Raw genomic sequence first — 21,500 nt, forward strand, 5'->3', positions numbered from 1 at the left:
CCTGGGCATACACAGCTCCTTTGTGCGCCGGTCCCCACAGGCGTCCGGATCGATTTGCGCTCGTCCCCGTGGGTGCTTCCTTATCTGATGCTCGTTTCTTCCATTGTCCACCCGTGGGGATAGAGCGTGGTATCGATCCGGCGCGGTGATCGGACATGTCGGAAATTATCAATCGAGCCATCAGCGGCTCGATTGATAAGAAACATCTCACTATGTATGCCCAGCATTAGTTAATATTTGCCATTTCCATTCTTTGAGAGCATGTCTACAATACACACAATAGGGGTAAAGGGGCACCTTGGTTTGGCGTTAGTAACAGTAAAAAATGTAAGGGTTGAGGTGGCTTACCTATATGACGACAGTCACAAAAGATAACAGAAGGCACTCAATGCTATCCGGCTATTTGCTGATTGACACTTGTATTGGCCTGAGGAAGTGGGCCTCGACCCATGAAATGCAATGCCTGTGCTAAATAAACCTTATCTTATGTTACTGTCATCATTGAGGTAAGCCACCTCACTTCTTTATGTTTTTACGGTTTCTAACTCTGTTTATTATCCAAACCAGGATGCCTCTTTACCCCTATTGTGTGCACATACCCCCCCCCATCCCCTTAGAGCAGTGATGGCTAACCTTGGCACTCCAGCTGTGGTGAAACTACAAGTCCCATGAGGCATTGCAATACTCTGACAGCTCTAAGCATAACTCGGGGAGGCAGAGGCATGATGGGATTTGTAGTTTTTATCACACCTTGAGTGCCAAGGTTAGCCATCACTGCCTTAGAGGTTGGAGGGGATCAGTCTGATTTCACCTGGTGGACACCATTGTGATACCCAGGGCCATGTGCAATTACATTTTTCACCTGACTTTTTTTTTTTTTTTTTTCTCCTCCCAGAGATAATTTTCCAGCACTTTTCAACTAAAACAGTAGCAACAATTATGTGAAATAATACTATCAATTTTTTTTTGAGTATGTACTTGCTTTCTGGTGGCTTAAAAGGCAATTTTCACAAGTTTAAAAATATCGCCTAGGAGAAAATTCAGATGAAAAAGTGAATTGCATATGGCCCCCAGTATTTTATTTTATTTTTTTGGGTTCATTGTCTCCACCTGCCTCATGTGGTTGGTTGCCCCTGCTGCAACCCACTTTTTGTAAGTAGCCCTTTTTTTGTGACAAATATTCCATTCCATTTGAATACTACCATACTACCATTGTTTTTGTGTCTTTTCCTTTCGGGTCCAGAAGCTGTCGCTCTTTAAGACATTTCGTAAACGCAACACAACTCTAAATTGCGAGACAGTTTGCACTACAAAAGTTGTGAGTGATCAGACGGTTTGATCTCTCGTGCTAGGGCTTGTCTGCAGATGGTCTTTGTCACGCACTGTGTACTCACGGAGCAAATGTTGCACAAACCATCCTCCATCACCTGTTTTGAGAGACTTATGTATGCTGTGGATGGCAAATCCTGTAGTTACAAAAAGTCACATACTCACTTGGGTCCTATAGAGCCTTCCTGGTCCTCTCATGGTGTCCTGGTTCCAGTGCTAGCGCAAGCACAGTATGGTGCCGCCTGGCTCCAGCCCCCCCCCCCCTCCCATTGCACAAAGTTAACCAACTGGTTGAATATGCCTTTCGGGATCCTTGGAAGCACTTGCATTCCCGAGTGCTTTCGAGGATCTCCAAAGGCATATTCAACCAGTTGGTTAAATCCGTGCAATGGGGGTGAGGGTGCTGGAGCGAGGAGACCAAGCAAGGACCAGAAGGCTATGTGAGATTCTGACACCCCATGTTTTTTTTCTTTTTCAGGTCTATGGGTACCTTAAGACCAGTCCTAAATAGATTTTGTTTTGTGCGTTTTGTATAACATTTGAATCTCCTCCAACTGCTATTTAATTAACAAAGGAAGGGTGGGGGGAGCAGCCGGAAAAGTGTCCTTGTATGAATTGCCACAAAACGTACTCTCCATACTTTCTGGAGCCGCTCGGCTCATAACAATGGCTTGCTTTGTTTACAAAACTGTAAAGGGACCACAAAAGTGCAGACGGATAAGATGAGGAAAATGTTTAAAGAGATCGTTACACCGCATTGTGCAGCCTCCTTCGTTACGAGACAGCTCATTTAAATGTCAACTAATTGTATTCAAATGAATTGGAGGCTCTGCTGTCCAGTGTTTTGTTGATTCTTTTGAATAGTCACTTCAAAGCTCTGGTCCTCCCTTTTTGTTTTTGAAGGACACATCTTAGAAATGGAAATATTTAATATGATCCTCATCCAATTAAATAGACCCTCGGCTTTGCATTTCTTTTTTTAAATCCATTTGTTTCTGGGGGACTTCAGATCTTTAGCAGCTGATTTGTTGAAGTAGAATGTTTTTTTTTTTTGGGGGGGGGGGGGGGGGGGGGGGTAATGGAAGGTCAGGTATGGTCAGATAGATGATATGCTGGCATGGCATTTTGTGCATAAAAAGTTAGAGCCCTTGGAAGGGATAGAAGGCTCTGTGAGCTGCTCTGGTTTCCCAAGTAAGGCGATATTTATCTGATGCCTGTTTGAACCATCAGAGACCAGATGGACTCTTTGGTGGAATTCCAGACAACTTCTTAATGTATTTATGGAACTCTATATAACCTGGTTTCCTCAAGGCCCCATGGCCAGTCCTTATGGCTGCTATGAGCGGTGCTCCATAGCCTACAGTGGGAGTGTTGTTTTTTTTTTTTTTGTGGCCCTAAAGTGAGACTTCCTTATTTATTTTTCTATTTAAGCAATACTAGTTGCCTGGCTATCCTGTTGATCTCATTGGCTGCAATAGTGTCTGAATCCCTCACCTGAAACAAGCATGCAGCTAATCTTGTCAGACTTAAGTCAGAGCACCTGATCTGCATGCTTGTTCAGGGTCTTTTGCTAAAAGTATTAAATGTAGAGGATCAGTAGGGCAGCCAGACAATATGCATTGTTTAATAGGAAGTAAATAGGGGAGCTTCTATATCCCTCTCGGTTTAGGTTCCTTTAAGTGTTTTAATAGTGCATCTTGATACTGTCAGGGCTTTGAGGAACTCAGGTGAATCCTCTGGACGTCTTGTAATTTAGTACGAAGACTAAAGGTCCGTACACACGCCGTACTAAAGGCAACGACTGGTCCATTGTCACCTCCCGCTGGGCGGGTTTTCAGCAGACAGTCCGGCGTGTGCACAGTCTGTTGGCGGACTGATAGGGCTGTTTCTGAGTGATCGGCCGGGCGGATCGCTCAGAAACAGCCTTATCAGTCTACAGACAGACTGTACACACGCCGGACTGTCGCTGGAACGCCCGCCCAGCGGGAGGTGACGACGGACCCGTCCTAGATGAAAACTGCATTGAAGACTTGGCAAAATTTCAGGTCTTCCTCAACGTATTGAAAATAAGCCAAGCTTTGCTAGAGGTTCACTTTAAATATTGTTCTCAGTTGGGCCCCGGTAATTGTAGCAATTCCATTAAAGTTTTAACTTTATTAACATGTCACAATAGTTTTGAGGTTCTCCATTCTGAAAGGAACTGGATGTAATTCCTCTGCAAGTCTCCGCAGAGCCAGAGCCCTTTTGAGCCAGCTACTGTGAAATACTATCGTCTTAATCCATTGTCTATCAAGGTTTTGATACATTGTTCTGTGACGTGAGAGGCTCCTGCCCTTGTCAGATCAATGTTTTCCTCCTGTAAAGTCTTGTTGCCTTTTGGGAATATTACCCTGGCAGATATTTGAGAACTGTTTGTTGGTTAAACACCTTGGCGGGATCATTGGAAGTGATCTAACGCTTCTGACTCTCTCAAATAATTATATATTTTCTTCTTTCAGAGCAAAATCAAAAAATGGTGGAAGGTCGCTGCGTGAGAAATTGGAAAAAATTGGCCTGAATTTACCAGCCGGGAGGCGGAAAGCTGCAAATGTGACTCTCTTAACGTCGCTTGTGGAAGGTTTGTTGCTCCTCTGATGTGAATTTTTATTTGTTATGATTTTGTTGTCATTTAAAGTCATTGGGAACCTGGAAAAAAAAATCAACCGTATACTTACCTAAGAAGAGGGAAGTTTCTGGGTCCTATAGAGCCTTCCTGCTCCTCTCACTGTCCCCTTCCTGGTAGCAGTATTTGACCAATTGGTCAAATACTACTTTCTGCCTTTGAAGGAGGGTTCGGAAGCCTTTTGTGTGCCTGAGTGCTTCCGAAGACGGTGGCGCTCGGTACTGCGCATGTGCAAGCGCGCTCTCTTGTGTGATCACGCCTGCGCAGTACAGAGCCGGCCGTCTTAGGGAGCACTTCGCTCCTGAGGACTTCCGAAGCCTGCTCCAGAGGGGAGATTCAAATGGGGAGCCAGCGCTGCAACGTGGGGACATGAGGAGCCGGAAGGCTCTATAGCAGTGTTTCTCTCCCCCCCCCCCCCCCCCCCCCCCCCGGCAGTGTTAGTTGTGTGCTAGGCACTGTACATACACATGTCTATCTCATCATGTCATGTCACTTCGCGTATCCTTTAAGTGATCCTGACCTAAATTTTGATACTTATAAACTGGCCACTGGGGATGGTCAATGAAATGCTTATTATTCTGTCTGCAGGTAAATTAAAATTTTATTTTCCACCTGGAAATGGGCCTTCAAATCTGCTGGAAGTACATTTGATGAGCCTAATTCCAAGTCACATATAGTTTGGAAAAAGAAAAAATACAAAAATTTGCATGCAAGTCAGAATATTTTTTTATTTATTTATTTTTTTTTTTTTATCTCCTTGACCATCTCTTCTGATTTATATTTGGCAAACCATAGATTTAATGAAATCATGCTTTTTTCCGAGATTCCGAGACACCTTCAATTTTTATTGGCCAATCAGTGACCAGTTTTACTGCTGCCATGTGGTATGATGGTTTACCTACAGAATCTGCTTATAATATTCAGTCTGGCCCTTATACTACATGCAGGGGGTAAACTTGGTCAGGGATTGGCCATTCAAAACGCGCCTTTAATTTTGATCAGCCAACCACTGACCAATTTTACCACCTCCATGTAGTATAAGAGCTTAACTACACAATCTTTTCGTAGTATTGAAAAATCTATGGACTGTCATGGAGGTGGTAAAATTGGCCAATCATAGGTCCCTCAAAGTTGAAAGTGTATAGCAGGCTTCAAGCCTGGTACACACTTTCAACTTTGGCCAATCACTGTCCCATTAAGAAGGTCTAAAAAGTCAAAGGGTAGGGGGTTCCTCTGACATGCACAGTGACTTGTTGTGCTTGCTGATAGAAGCTTTTTATCAATATTTATTTCTCTTTTGAAGTTTCTGTAGTCCTTTTTTAAAAGCCGGACGTTTCTGTAGTAATTTTACACGATGAGGCATTGGTTAACATTGTTGGGTTGTTAGTCACTTCCTTTTCCCATCCCTGCTTTGCATGCCAGTTCTACGACCTCTTTAAACTGCCATTTTCTTGTGGGTGGTTAGAACAGGATCTATATAACCTCTTAATTGGCTTTTTGTGTGGCTCATATAAGTGCGCTCAACAACTTCCAGTAGGAAGTGGAAAGTTTCTGAGTTCGGTACTGGTTTGTGGAAGCTGTTGTTGAAATTGTTCGGGGGGTTTAAATACTAAAGATGGAGATTAAAAATGGGCACAACCAGACTGAAGCTTGTTCTCCACAATAAACCTTAGTGTCTGGATATTTTCCATGTGTTTCTCCATGTTGGGGTATGTGGGTGTGTGTGTGGTTATTTTTTTTCTTTGGACCTCCGCTACCTCCTATTTTACTTTTTTTTATTTCTGTGACTGGAAATAAACTGCATGAATATTATTATTATTATTATTATTATTATTATTATTATTATTATTAAAAAAGATATATATATATATATATATATATATATATATATATATATATATATATATATATATATATATATATATATATATATATATATATATATATATATATATATATATATATATATATATATATATAAATAATTTTTTTTTATTTATTTTTTTTGTCTTCCACATAAGATAAACTGAGGTTTCTGAAAAACAGATGCATCTATGCTGCTTTAACCTCCTTAGCGGTATGGACGACTATATACGTCCATCACCGCCGGAGGTCGCCGCTCAGGCCCTGCTGGGCCGATTTTTGCAAAATAAAAAGCAGCACACGCAGCCGGCACTTTGCCAGCCGCGTGTGCTGCCTGATCGCCGCCGCTCTGCGGCGATCCGCCACGAGCAGCGGCGAAAGAGGGTCCCCCCAGCCGCCCGAGCCCTGCGCAGCCGGAACAAAAGTTCCGGCCAGCGCTAAGGGCTGGATCGGAGGCGGCTGACGTCAGGACGTCGGCTGACGTCCATGACGTCACTCCGCTTGTCGCTATGGCGACGAGGTAAGCAAAACAAGGAAGGCTGCTCATTGCGGCCTTCCTTGTTTATTCTGGTCGCTGGAGGCGATCAGAATGACGCTTCCGGAGCGCCCTCTAGTGGGCTTTCATGCAGCCAACTTTCAGTTGGCTGCATGAAACAGTTTTTTTTTTATTTTTTTTTTTTTTATTTAAAAAAAACCCTCCCGCAGCCGCCCTGGCGATCTCAATAGAACGCCAGGGAGGTTAAATTGCTATTACATAGGCTCCAAAAAACTTTGCTAAACTCAGCCTGGGAGTTTCATTGCTAGAAAGAGAATTAGGAAAGGAGAAAAGGATACTCGTACAGCAATTTGTGCATCAAACTCTCTGGATGCAATCAGGAGGATCACAAAATAAGGGCACAACTGTGATCAGGGCTGGGTCTACTGACAGGCAAAGCAAGCACGTCCCTAGGGGCAGATAGTATTAGATAAGCTGTGGAATGTAGCCAGCACCCCCCCCCCCCCCCTTCCTCTTCTGGTGCCTGTTGCTGTATTCCACAGCACAGTGAATAGAGCAAAATTCAAACTTCATACTTTTCTTTGTGTGTGTGTAAGCATAAGGCGGTGTGGCTTAGGGTGTGCCATATGGTGGGGTGGAGCTCAGGGCCGGCGCTACCATTAAGGCAAAGGAGGCAGCTGCCCCAGGGCCCCAGAGCTTGTAGGGGCCCCCAGTGGCTAAAAGAGGAAAAAAAATTTTCAAAATCGGCCTTATAGTTTTTGAGAAAATCGATTTTTAAAAGTTTCAAAGGAAAAAAAACACATTTAAAAACCTGCCGACTTTAATGGTTAATAGCAAATCCACCTTAAATGCTAGAAACCCTAAATTTGCAGGGTATGTTAAGGAGATCATTAGAAATAAGAGGAAAAAACAATTTTTCAAAAAGACCTTATAGTTTTTGAGAAAATCGATTTTAAAGTTTCGAAGTAAAAAAAGTATACTTTTTAAATGCGGTAAATGTCACTTTTAGTAGCAAACCTAACGGTAGTGTAATTTTACATGCATCAAGCGAAAGCGCAATAAATTTCCTGACGGGGTTTCCAGGGGGTCTATACGCAGCTGCAGCGCTTTGGCCAGGGATCGCTATACAGCCGCAATATGGCTGTATGAAGATCCCTGGCATTTTTTCCTATTTTCCCAAATTTTTTTTTTTTTTTTTTTATGTTTAGAGTGTGGGAATTTAAAAAAAAATTGTGGGGTCCCCCCTCCTGAAACTTTTTAACCCCTTGTCCCCCATGCAGGCTGGAATAGCCAGAATGTGGAGCTCCGACCGATTGGGGCTTCACACCCTGACTATACCAGCTGCAAAAAAGGTCTCTTAATGCCGATTTTTGTTCCGGGGTATATGTTGGGGGGGCCCCCCAGGTTTATTTTGCCCTGGGGCCCCATTGTTGCTTAAACCGGCCCTGGTGGAGCTTAATGCAATCAGTCTTCTCTAGGCTCTTGAGATGTAAATCTAGGTCTGACACTCGTGCCAAATTTCTTGGACAGACAAGTCAATATGGCTGCCCCTACTCTGGTTGTGCATTGTTTGAACTTATTTTGAATGGAAAAACAAACCCACCAAGATTCCTTACACAACATATCCTCTCGGGCCAAAGCTATTTACTATCAGTGATGAAGACACCACACTGTTCTTTTTGCTGTGGAAAACACAAATAATTTTGCTTTTATCATAAACCTGCGCATGTGAAGTACATGTGGTGTTTTTTCATTTTGTTTGTGTCCTTTCGTGAGGTAACCCCGATGCTTTTCTTGCAGGGGAAGCTGTACATCTGGCTCGGGACTTTGGCTATGTCTGTGAAACAGAATTTCCCTCCAAAGCTGTGGCAGAATACCTGAACCGGCCACACATGGAACGCAATGAGATGGTCAACCGGAAAAACATGCTCCTCGCCGCTAAGTAAGTCTACCCAAAAAAAACATATTTTTTTTTCTTCCATCTTTTATGCTTGTTTCTAGACCTGGTTTGTACCTAGGTGTTCAATAAAAAAAAAAAAAAATTTACATGTTCTCTGAAGCATGGTTAGCAACACACCTGTGTTAGCAACACATTTGTCTCTATGAAGCACCATGTCTCAGATATTTCCAACTTCTGTCTGTGGACTGCGAATATCTGAGGAATAGGGCTTCACAAAAACTAAACAAAGTATGGAGTGAGTAGAAAGCAGAGATGTGAAAGCAGTTGTTGTTTCGAAATATACAGACTGTCTCTCAGCTGAAGTACCCTGTCTTGCCTTGGGGGAGGAATTGTATGTATGAAGCGTAGATCAAGGCCAGTCAAAATCGCCATGAAGATCATTTGTTGTTGGGCCTGACTCCAAGCTGCAGAAAATTGAGCACAGTTGGAAATTGGGGTTCTGGTGACCTAAGCTAAGTGTGTGTGTGGCACTTTGATTCAGCTGAGCGTAACATTGCAAAAAGGCACTGGAGATCTGGGTGCCGCCATAGGTTGTAATGGGAATTACGGTTGTAGCAGAACTCTGAGAGTAATTTGTGTGCTGTCAAACGGAACCCAAATTACTTTAAATACATCGTATTTCAAGCCACCAGCAGTGGCTGGCAGCTGACTTGCTCCTTTCCCCGGTGTCCATGGTGGCCTGGAGGGGAAATGGTGATTAACGCTGCTGAAACTTTTGCAGAAGCAAGGGGAGCAGTTTTCCGGCTTCACTCTGCGCCCAAATTTCCCAGGACCGTTTTTTGTAAGCACGCTCAGCTGGGTGCTTTTCCTTATGCACTGTAGGAAGCGAGGGGGTGTGGTGCACGCATGGAGGTAACTGCCACATGCCTGACTGCCACTCTCGCTCCACCCGCCCCCCCCCCCCCATTTTTCCCTTTGAGCTGACCTTAGTCAGCAGAGGTGGCCGTTAATGTATACGAGAAGATTGCAAGTTCTAAATATTTTGCCTACCTGTAGCTGATTTGGATTTTGTAAGGTACTCTTTTGTGTGGTAACGCTTTCTTTAGCATTTACTTCTTGGGTTTTTTTCAACTCTAAGGTGAAAATCTGGTGTGTAGTTTATTTATTTTTTTGTAAATTTTCCTGTTTCGGTTTATTGAACCAATTTGTACCATTTAGGTATATTTTCAGGTGAAAATAAGTTGTCAGGTTCCGCACCGTCTAAAAGTCTTCATTTATTTATAATTCCTTTAAAGGGAAGATCCGCACTGTGTTTAAAAAAAAATAAAAAATAAAATAAAAATACAAATCCACTTACCTGGGGCTTCCTCCAGCCCGTGGCAGCCAGGATGTGCACTCGGCGCCACTCCGGAGGCTCCCGGTCTTCTTTGGTGGCCGACCCAACCTGGCCAGGCCGGCTTCCAGATCTGGCTCTTCTGCGCTCCAAAATGCGCCTCACTGGGGTGCGCTGACGTCATCGACTGAGCTGTACTGCGCAGGCGCAGAACTACTGTGCCTGCGCAGTACAGCCTGGAGGACGTCTGATGTCAGCGCGCACCAGTGAGACGTTGGAGCACAGAAGAGCCCGACCTGGAAGCCGGCCTGGCCAGGTTGGGTCGGCCACCGAAGAAGACCGGGAGCCTCCGGAGTGGCACTGAGTGCACATCCTGGCTGCCACGGGCTGGATGAAGCCCCAGGTAAGTGGATTTGTATTTTTATTTTAGTGTGAACCTTCCCTTTAACCTCCCTGGCGGTAAACCTGACACAGTGTCTGGCTAGCCACCGCAGGGGATCGCATGGCCCCAGGAGGATTTTTTTTTTTTATTTATTTATTTATTTATTTTTTTATAAAAATGGCTTCATTTGGTTAAGCTAGGCCTTGGCTAGCTAACCATATCCCCAAAGTGCTTCTGGTCCCCTCTGATCGCTGCCGGTACCCCCAGGGATCCCGCGATGGCGCAGCCTCCCAATCAGCACCTGGCTTCGCTATGGGGATCGGAACTGCGCATGACGTCATGTCTGACCGTCGCCATAGCGACGAGTGAAGCGATTTGGGAAGTTGCGGCTATCGCGAGATCGCGGACGGGTGAGTGTTGCCGGAGGTGATCGGGGGGTGGTCAGACCGGTGCCGGGGGGACTTTGGGGCCACAGTTATTTTGCCTAGTGCTAGCTAACATTAAAAAAAAACACTTCGAATTTAAAAATAATCCCTCCTGCGGACGCAGCCACCACATCTGCGTACCGCCAGGGAGGTTAACTGGTTAGTGTGCTTGTGATGCCATCTGATGAAAGAACTATGTTCTGAAACGCTGTGCGTCATGGCGACCCGGCACACTCTTTTATGCCCTCCTTTTTTTTTTTTTTTTTTTTTTTTTTTTTTTTAATGGAATTTTTATTACTAAATGAAGACTTTTAGATGGTGCGGATCCTGACCACTTATTTTGATTGGATGCCCCGCTTACACCAGGGGAGATCTCCGCACGTCATAGTCCATTGCTGCTATCACACTGGTGATTCATACGTATATTTTCAGGTGAAGATTCTCATTCCATTGTAAGGATCTTCTTTGTGCCAGGTGGCCTCAAGCTTGTAGAGACCACTGAGTTTTCTTTGTATAGAGTTTTTGCTGCACGTTGCCCTGTATTAGTAAAGTATTTTTATTGTTTTTGGTCTGTTGCTGTTGGTTAGAGTTCAGGTTTGTGCAGAGATGATTGGGGCTAAGTGACTAACTGCATCGCTCATAGGAGCCTAGCAATAACCATGGCCATAATAAATGGTACTAGGAGAAGAAACACAGACAACGGGAGCCCAAATTGGCAGTATGTCACAGATAAATGGGTAGGTATAGGTTATAGGCCCCTTCCATGGCCATAATAACACCTGTTTTAGAGGGAGGGTAAAGCTTTGTACACCTATATGAGGACTGTTTGAATTATTGGCTGACAGTATTAGTTTTGTACAGAGGGGACAGCTATGGGTTCCATTTTTGGGTCAGAGGGCTGACAGCGTGGTGCAGGGTGAGTAAGTGATCAACGCAATGGCCAAGACAATCCACTAGTCTTAACGCTCACCTGAACATTGAGGGGGATTGGGGACCACTGTGCACATGCAATGGCATAACAATTCATGGCGCCCCCTCCCTTCCCCAGCAAAACTTTGATGGGGTCCTTCAATGGTCACACCCCTTCCCATCTCATGAATCCTAGAACAAGTGTGGCCATCATGATCTTCACACCCATAAGTGTAGCCAAAAAAAACACCTGATGTGACGTATATTCACTTGTGTCGGAGGAAGTGAACATTAGTAGTTTGGGGAGGGGGGCACAGCTCTGGGCCACCCTGTGATTGCAGGGGCTGCTTCCCTCTAGTTATGACCTTGACTGGCTGCCTCAGCCAAAAACCATCTACCTTGTACAGAGCTTAGGAAGTTGGGACTCTCAAAGGTTTCAAGGGCCACTCATTCTGTAGATGGGCCTCTGAGTCGTGTACTAGGCCCAGTTTGGTGGTGTAGATTTTTAATTTGCATGAAGTCCTCAAACTAGGCCCTGAAGGGTACATCATGGTGCCCACAACATTTTACAGCTTCTGATGCCTAGCCCTGTATAGTAATCACCCAGCAAAGTGCCTTAATTTAAGGTTTCTCATGCAATTGGGTTTTAGCCTAAAATCTGAGCAGTGATGGACGGCTGCTACCGAACAGGAGTTCCAGCATTCGGCATGTTGCTTTTGGCCACCTTCGGTAAGCCTGTGTTCCCCTCTCTGTGTAAGACGAGAATCCAGGCCATTCAGCTGTGTAATGTGCACTGAGCTGGCTGCCTAATGCCTTTCAAAGCCACTCAGTGATGCAGAACTCTCTCGAGAGCGATTTGCAAGCTCGCTTAGCAGAACATGATCTTGTTGTGTAATTAACTTGTCGGCGTGATAATAAGTACTTAATGAACTCAAGTCCGTGTAATTCAATTTTACATCCATCCCACAAGTCTTGGGGGCATTGGTGTGTATCGATCACCTGTTCTCTACTGCGGTCCATTACCGCACAACTTTACAGAGGTTAGTTAACCGAAATGCTCTCCACTTTGAGATAAAAATATATAATATAAATATATATTTTTAAATGTAGCATCTTTTTTCTGTAAGTTGGGTTATAAGACAAAGAGCGTAAGTTAAACTATATCTTTATACTTTATGTTGTATCATAAAATTAGTGGTGTTTTTTTTTTTTTTTTTTTTTTTTTTTGTATGTAATGCATACATGGGAAAAAACTGGTGCTCAGAATTTAGCGGATAGAAGAATACAGGTAGTCCCCGACTTAAAGGGAACCAGAGATGAACGATAATGAAAAAATTAAAAAGCTTTTATACATACCTGGGGCTTCCTCCAGCCCCATAAGCCTGGATTGCTCCCACGTCACTTCCGGCAGACGCGACCAATCTTTCGCATGCACAGGGGCTCCCGCCATACCCTTACGCATGCGGCTGCGCAGTATGCAGCCGCACGCGTAAGGATATGGAGAGAGCCCCTGTGATGCGGACAATTGGCCGCGTGCTGACTCCAACTGGCCGACTACGGGACCTGGTACCGGCGGATCCAGGCAGCGGAGGACGGCGGCATGGGAGCGATCCAGGCTTATGGGGCTGAAGGAAACCCCAGGTATGTATGAAAGCATTTTTAATGTTTCAGCTCTAGTTCTCTTTAAGAACGACATGGATTCTGTGGTAACAAGTCAAGTTGGACTTGTAGTTTTTTTAAGAAAATCGATTTTTAAAAAATGGCTTTTAAACTTTTTACATAAGGTACGGGGGGCAGAGGTTGCATGGGGGGACAGAGATGTGGCACAGTGTTCTGACTTAATAACAGATTCAGGTTAAGAACTAACCTACAGTCCCTATCTCGTCCGCTAACCAGGGGACTACTTGTATTGGTAAACTTGCAGATAATCTACTTTTGCTGTGCTAATGATGATAGTAAAACATCAATAATATTTACCAATATTTTACCAGATCTAAACTTAACCCTATTCTTACACTGAACCCTCCCACTAGCAATGCCTAACCTTAAAGGACCACTCCAGCTAAAAAAAGTGAGCATTTAAAATATGACAGGACCAACAGGTTTTGGACAGGTCTATCTCCATATGAGGGGTTCTCAGGGTTTTCTCTGCTTTCATATCCATTTTCTGAACAGTGGTTGTCAAGTCTAACTACCAAAATAGTGTGCAAGTGAGCAGGGAGGCTGGATGGTATCTTACTATTGTAAATTATTATTTTTTTTTTTTTAATTTCTCTGCCTGAAAGAGTTAAATATCAGGTATGTAAGTAGCTGACTCAGACAGGAAGTGACTACAGTGTGACCCTGACTGATAAGAAATTCCAACTATAAAACACTTTCCTAGCATAAAATGGCTTCTGAGAGCAAGAAAGGGGTTAAAAAGGGGGAATTTCTTATCAGTGAGGGTCACACTGTAGTCACTTCCTGTCTGAGTCAGGACTGAGTCAGCCACTTACATACCTGATATTTAACTCTTTCAGGCAGAGAAATTAAAAAAAAAAAGTTACACAGCATAGTTATTAGTGTGCTAGGCCCTGTACATACACATGTCTGTCTCATCATGTCACATGTCAGTTCGGGTATCCTTTAAAAACAATGAAAACCCTGAGAATCCCCCTTGAGGAGACAAACTAGTCCAAAACCTGCCGGTTCTGTCAGATTTTAACTGTTTGCTTTTTCACTAGAGTGGTCCTTTAACCACTCCCACAGGATGCCTAACCCTAACTGTTCACACACACGCGCGCACACACACCTACCTAACCTTAATCACCCCCCCCCCCCCCTCCTCTTTCAGCCACCCAAACATCCACCAGTTGCGAGCACCAACATTTCCTATTTCAATATAGTAGGTAATAGGTGCCCAATTTTTTTGTTTAATTTTTTTTTTTTTCCCCCCTGTGAGGTCGCCACTTCCTGTAGGTGAGGGTGTTGCATTTAGGCATTGATTTTGTTAGTTCATGTTTTGGGTGCTTGTGAATACTCAGGTGTTGTTTAGATAGTTTAATGCTGAGTTGGGAACTAGTCATCTCAGCTAGATGTTTTGTGATTGCCTTGGATTTGTATTATCTTATTTTTTTTAAATTACATTTTTGTTAAATTGCTGTAAACCTAGATCAGTGCTACACAGGTATTTTTGCCATTTAATGTTATTATAATGATCATTCTGTTTTAAGAATTTCAAATTGCTACTGTATGTGGCATGACCCTTATATGACACTATTAGCTGCAGGCTTGTTCCAGGTGTGTGATTCGGACACTACTGATGCCAGAATGATCAGCAGGACTGCCAGGCAACTGGTATTGTTATAAAAAGGAAATAAATATGGCAGCCTCCATAAACCTCTGGCTTCAGGTACCCTTTAAGTCCTTTTATACCACCCAAGTGGACCTGGGTGACCATAAGCTTTCACGGTACTCTATAGTTTTGTTTTTAAGCTTTATTGAGATGTCTGTCCTTGTTTGGAATATTTCATTTAATTTGTCTCTCTAATGGGTGTTACAGAAGACAGGAAGTTGAATTAAAAATGTAACGACTAGCAACACTCTCAATAAAAATATTTTTTCTGTATTTTTCTCACTGTCTAGATCTAAAAAATTTTTGGATGGAGTCAAACTTTGCATTGTATTTAGGAGCATTTTGATGTATAGACTTAAGACTTAAACACTGAACAGAGTAGACTGTTTAAGCTTTAGACAAAGAAAGGTTCTCGCATTCCCCTTTTTGGAAAGTGGGAAAAAAAAATTCTGAGGTTGTAAAAGATACATAAAGGTTCCATGAGGTCCACAAGCATAGCTAAGTCACTCTCTTCCCCCAGGCAAGCCAGATGTAATATACGAGCACAAAATGCTACCATTACTACAGGTGGCTGCCTTCCAGGCTTGGCCTCTTTCAGGTGATGACCAGAAATTTTTGAATCTATTTCAAACTAGAATTGTATATAACATACCCTTTTATAAAAGGAAGGTTTTAGAGATGGAACTAATAATCAGTCTACTTCATTGTACTCATGCCTGCCTTTCACTTCAAGGGATTAATGTTAGTAATTATTCAGCGTTCATCAAGTGTTGTGTTTTTTTTTTTTTTTTTTTTTTTTTTTTCTTATGCACATATAAAAAAAGATGGACCCATAGCTTCCTACCAAACATTATCAGTAAAACATTTTAGATCTTGAACTACTTGTGCATTCTTATTTTCTTTTTCTATCTATCTCAGAGAGACATTGCTTGCTTGCTTGCTTGCTTGCTGGTGGCTTATAGGACATTTTATTGATAAGTTGTGAAAAAAATCACCTAGGAGAGAAAGTAAACATTTTCATCTATTGTTACTAACTACAAATGAACAATGCTAAGAGTTAGTTAAAATGATATCAAACTCATTTTGTTGTGTTTTTTTTTTTTTTGGGGGGGGGGGGGGGGGAATGTATTTCGTTGATCAGATCAGGTGTGAACACTTCTCCTGTGTGAAAGTGCAGGTGAAATAGGAGCTATTGTCAGGCTAAAAGGTAGTCCATATCGAGCATTGTAATTGCTGGGCCTTTGGATACCAGCAAACAAATTTGACGGTCCTTTTTTTTTTTTTTTTTTTTTTAATTTATCCACCTATTTGCTTTTTGTTTTAACTTTCCTTGGATAGGATGATAGCTAGGACCAGAACAGTAGATTAGTGGGGGATATTACAACACACACACCCAATTTCAGCGAACAATCATTCTCTGGGGTAGGGAGTCTTTTAAGGGACCCTGAAGCGAGTAAAATTATTTAAAATAAATACACAATGTAGCTGCAAATGTATATTACATACTTACCCCACGTCAGTTCCTCTCAGAAGGTCACCATTTTCTTCTTACAGTGATCCCTTCCAGTTCTGACAATATCTTGTCAGAACTGAAATATACCAGTTGCTGTCAGTTACAACTGAATGTGCAAGGTAATGTCCATGTTTCCCTATGACTCAAGTAGGTGATATTCCAGTTTAACAATGTGCTGACCAGGAAGCTGTTATGGAGTAATGTCCATTTTTAAAATGGAGGACAGAGAATTTCCTTAATCACAGTGGACAAATGGGCCGCAGGAGAGGAGAAAGAGATTGAGTAAACTACATGGGAGGTAAGTATGACCTTTTGTATAGTTATTTTGACTTTTTATTTTCAGTTCAGGTTCTCTTTAAGAATCCATCAAGCTGGACCCTTAAATGATACACAAGGTGACATGTGACATGATAGACATGTGCCAAGCGCACTAATAACTATTCTGTGTTGCGGGTTTTTTTTTTTTTTTTTTTTCATTCTCTGCCTGAAAGAGTTAAACATCAGGTATGTAAGTGACAGTTTCTGAGTGAGTCAGGACTGGGTCAGACTATAGCAAAACCCTCACTGATAAATACTGGAAATAAAGCCATAAAACACTTTCCTAGCAGAAAATGGCTTCTGATAGCAGAAAAGAGATCAAGGGGGTGAATAGTTCAGGGCCCGTTTCCACTTGTGCGGTGGGAATTGCTGCGGAAAAAAATCGCATGCGGATGCAAATTTTGCATGCAATTGTATGTGAGTCTTCATGCGAATTCACATACGATTTCGCATGGATGACTATGTATGTGAATTTAACCATGGCAGTGCCTGTGTGCTTTTCCCATTGTTTCTATGCGAAATCGTATGCGAATTCGCATGGAAATTCGCATACCAAAACCGCAATGGAATTTCCTATTAAATACATTGTATGCGAATCGCATAGCGGTGTGCGAATTCTGATGGCTCTGCCGTGCAGATTTTTTTTCTGCACAGAAAAACGCTCAGAAATCCTGACAAGTGGAAACAGTCCCATGCACTTGTATTGTCTATGCCAGGCATGGGCGAACTTGGCCCGCCAGCTGTGGAGGAACTACCAGTCCCACAATGTATTGCAGGAGTCTGACAGCCACAGTCATGACTCATAAAGGCAAATGCATTGTGGGATTTGTAGTTCCTGAACAGCTGAAGGGCCAAGTTTGCCCATGCATGGTCTGTGAATCTGCATGCAGGAAACGCATGCAGATTTGCTCTAGTGGAAACGGGCCCTCATAGATTTTATACTTTAATTAATGTGACACGGAGCCGAAACCATTAAACAGTAAAAGCCTAAAAAGTAGATTTAAATATACAATAAATCTGTGGGATATCTATAAAAAGTCATTTCTGAAAGAAAGAGAGGATAGATGCAATTGTTTATCACATCAGTTAATTTTCACCTTGGGTGTCCTTAAAGAGACACTGAAGCGAGACTAAATCTCGCTTCAGCTCTCATATATAGCAGGGGCACGTGTGCCCCTGCTAAAACGCCGCTATCCCGCGGCTTAACGGGGGTCCCTTCACCCCCAACCCACCCCCCCGCAAACCTTGGTCGCAGACTTGGTCGCTTTTCCCCTCTTCCTGGAGGCAGGGCTAACGGCTGCAGCCCTGCCTCCCAGCCTCTCCCCCGCCCCTCTCAGTGAAGGAAGACTGAGAGGGGCGGGGTAGAGGCGGAGATGCGCGTCTGACAGACGCGCGTGGGGCAGGGCTGCGGCGGTTAGCCCTGCCCCAATGCGGAAGCGCTCCCCCGCATTACGGAGGGGATTTGGGGGGACAGGGACCCCCGTTAAGCCGCGAGATAGCGGCGTTTTAGCAGGGGCACACATGCCCCTGCTAGCTATGAGGTCTGAAGCGAGATCTATTCTCGCTTCAGACTCTCTTTAAAGGGAACCTAAACTAAGGGCATGTATTTTTCCTTTTAAAATTAATACCAGTTGCCTGACTCTCCTGCTGGTCCTGTGTCTCTAATACTTTTAGCTACAGCCCCTGAACAAGCATGCAGATCGGGTGCTCTGACTAAAGTCAGACTGGATTAGCTGCATGCTTGTCCCCCCCTCCCCCTCCATAGCAAACGGAACGCATCATTAGTCTGAAGGCTAGCGATATGTCTGTACAGCATCTGTCCCCAAATTGTTGCCGGAGGAATTGTTTTGACGTGTGATTCTCGCATGTGTGTACTTGGCTTTATGACACCATTTTATCACTGTCCCCCTGCACAGCTCTACTCTATTCCGTCCATGCCTTCTTCCTTCATCCGTCCCACAGCGAATGTTTTTGCTTAAAGCAAACCGTCACAAACGCTGAAAAAAAATTTGCAGTTTTGACTTCAGCTCTGTAAATTGCAGGAATCTTGAGTACACCTCCATTATAGCTTGCTTGCATGTAGGCTTATGAAACTCGTGCATGTAAAACATAATTCTGAGTGGTGCGTACTGCTTACAGAGACTATCTTGTGGGAGTGTCAAAATTTGAAGATGGTGAATGGATCCAGCCAGGTGTTGAAAATGAACAATTTTGTTCTGTCCAACTATCTGCTCATGTAGTGAGGTGTGAAGTTTCTACACAGTCCATACACAACAAAGACAGCATGGATTCCAAACTGGTACACACCTTCAGTTTTAATTGGCCACTTTTCCCACTTCCATGTAGTAGGAGGGCCAGCAGATTTTGAATACTCTGAACTACAACTACTATGAATACTATGAACAGATTGTGTGGGTCAACACTATCCTGGTATAATTGGTCATTGATTGGATGTGGGTACCAGGCTTAAGTTTACACTGTGACATTGTGTATCCTGGAAAACAGTATAAATATGTAACGAAAGGGAAATGTCACGTGAGTGGCACAAGTGTGATGCAATGCATACAGTTTATGATAAAGACTATCAATGAAAGTATTGTTTCATTTAACATCTTAGACCTTTTTCCATTTAACCACTTCGCATTCAGACCTTGTTGTTTCCCACTTATGGACCAGAGCAGTTTTGACATTTTACCAATGTTCATATTTAATCGGCTAGAACATTATCCCTACTTATGACACCTAAATGCAATATTTATTTTATTTTTTTTTCAAGACTAACTAGGTTTTCATTGTATGGCATTTTATTCCCCTCGTACAAATTTTTTTTTTCTATGCATTTTAATAGTAAAAAGAGAAAAAAAATAGAAAAAGGTTTTACCAATTCCATTTAAAAAAAAAAATTAAAAAGCTCTACTGTAGGTAAAAAGACACCTTTTTGAAAAGGGGAGGAATTTATAATAGTAACATTTTGGATAAACCACTGTTACTATTACTACCAGCGGACTACCGTAGCTTTTTGTAGTGATTTAGGCTGGTTTCACAGTGGGACGTTAAAGTCCCACATTACAGCAGCCAGTAACGCAGCCTAACTCACAGCACTGTAAAATCAATGTTGCTGTTCACTGTGCCCACGTTGCGTTACATTGAAGCGCAGCACGTTAAAAACAAAGTGCTGCATGCTGTACGTTATACTGGGCTAAGCAGCATTAGACTGCCTGCACATGCTCAGTAATGTTGGAGGAGGAGGTCTCCCCTCCTCCTCGGCAGCCAGCCACATGGCTAATATTCACTGCATTGCAGGGACTCGTGGTAGGACTGTGTTGTCCGGATCATGAACATATCGTTCATTTGATCCGGATCTCTTTTGTGAGTCGAATCATCCGGATCATCACAATGAAAGATTCGGTTCACAGTGGATGTCTGTCTGGAAGAAACCGGAACATACAGAATGTACAGTGCAGGGAAAGTCCTGTCCTGCTAGTCATTTCACCCAGTCTGCTTCCCTAGTAAAATGATTCAAATGATTCGGTTCAAAGATCCGGATCTTTTCAATGATCCGATTCAAATGATCCGAATCCTTAAAAAGATCCGAACTTCCTATCACTAACTTGGAGCGGCTGCTTTGAGAGCTTCATAACGCAGCTCAATCTGACGTCCAACTTCAACACCACCATGCGTTGCGGTAGGGGCACGTTATGCGACCATAACGTCCCCTAAAACGCAACGTCTTAGTGTGTAACTAGCCTTAGAGGATGGATCATCGTGCTTTTGCATCAACTTATTTTTAATTTTTTTTTATAATTTCTATTTTTTTATTTTTTGGGGAAACGAAGTGGCTCCTTGTATGTGTGTTTTGAAGTATGAGAGGGTGTATGTTATTTAATAGAATCCTAAGCAATAAAAAGTTAAATGAAAAAAATGTAAATACAAAATTAGATCTAGAATCCCTAGCGCTATTTGGACATTTTATTTACCTGTACCTGGATCTGGTGAGCTCGTCCCAAATCCAGCTGCTGAAAACTAATTGGGGGCAACACTGTCTCTTTGAATCATTTACTTTTTAAATACGATTAATGTTGATAAAAGGAACACAGATTTCAAACCTCACCTCCTTATCCAGTGCTCCTCTTTTTGATTATATATAAAAATTTTGTTTGGCTATTCTTACTACAGTTTATCACAAAACTTAAATTACATTCAGCAACATTTTTTTTTCCACGTATTACCCATACAGTTAATATTTCTTGCGCACAAAAGCAAATATGTTTGTTTACAAATTCCCAAAAGTACAGTTTATTTGCTCTAAAAGCGGTCATTGCATTTTATTGCATAACTGCTGTATTTATATATGATCTATCTAGTGATCACTTCTCCGCTCTTTCTACTTCTCAGCTTTGTGCAACTCGATTTCAGCACCTGCTTACTAAATGTATCTGACAAAGGAATGTAAGCAAACAATGTTATCAGCTCTTTGGATATGGCCAGAACTTGCCCACTAAAGCAATGAGCTTTCCACTGAGGAACGAAGTGCCGTGTTTAACTGTTTGAATGCTATGCTGCTACAACTTTTTTTTTTTTTTTTTTTTTTTTTTTGTGTGTGGTGGTAGATATTATGCTGTAAATCTTTTTAGAACATTTTGAAAGAAAATGTTGTTGGGTGAGGTCCTTTATATTGTGAAGGATCAAAACACAGTCCTCTTTAAGGGCAGTCCACCTTGCCCACTGTAGCTAGTATATTACTTTAGAAAAGGACTCATATAGTCGATGCAATCTCAAAATTACAAAAAATTCCTAATAGAAAAAACTTTATTGGCACATATACAAAAAGGTATATCCAAAGATAGAAAAATATAAAAACACAATTCTTCACTATCAAGCAGTGGGTCCTCATAAAGCCAGAGACACAAAAACAATATCTGGTTTGTCTTGATAAGTGATTGTAGCTTTGTGGGTATTAAATTTTTCAAGGCAACGACACGTTTCGGGCTTTTGTAACTATATATGCCCTTCGTCAGGCCAAGATACCCAGCTCT

General features: G+C 42.6%; 1 protein-coding gene across 3 annotated transcripts in view; it reads left to right on the top strand.

Moving 5' to 3' along the window:
• Positions 1 to 21,500, top strand: part of TFAP2C (transcription factor AP-2 gamma) — a 29,953-nt gene that overhangs the window by 7,398 nt on the left and 1,055 nt on the right. For all 3 annotated transcript variants that reach the window (XM_068264452.1, XM_068264454.1, XM_068264453.1), the window contains 2 exons: positions 3,828 to 3,946; positions 8,151 to 8,292. In XM_068264452.1, coding sequence (XP_068120553.1) covers positions 3,828 to 3,946; positions 8,151 to 8,292 — 261 coding nt within the window. The remainder of the gene's footprint in view (positions 1 to 3,827; positions 3,947 to 8,150; positions 8,293 to 21,500) is intronic.

This window comes from Hyperolius riggenbachi, chromosome 12, assembly GCF_040937935.1.
Source record: "Hyperolius riggenbachi isolate aHypRig1 chromosome 12, aHypRig1.pri, whole genome shotgun sequence".
Lineage (NCBI taxonomy): Eukaryota > Metazoa > Chordata > Amphibia > Anura > Hyperoliidae > Hyperolius > Hyperolius riggenbachi.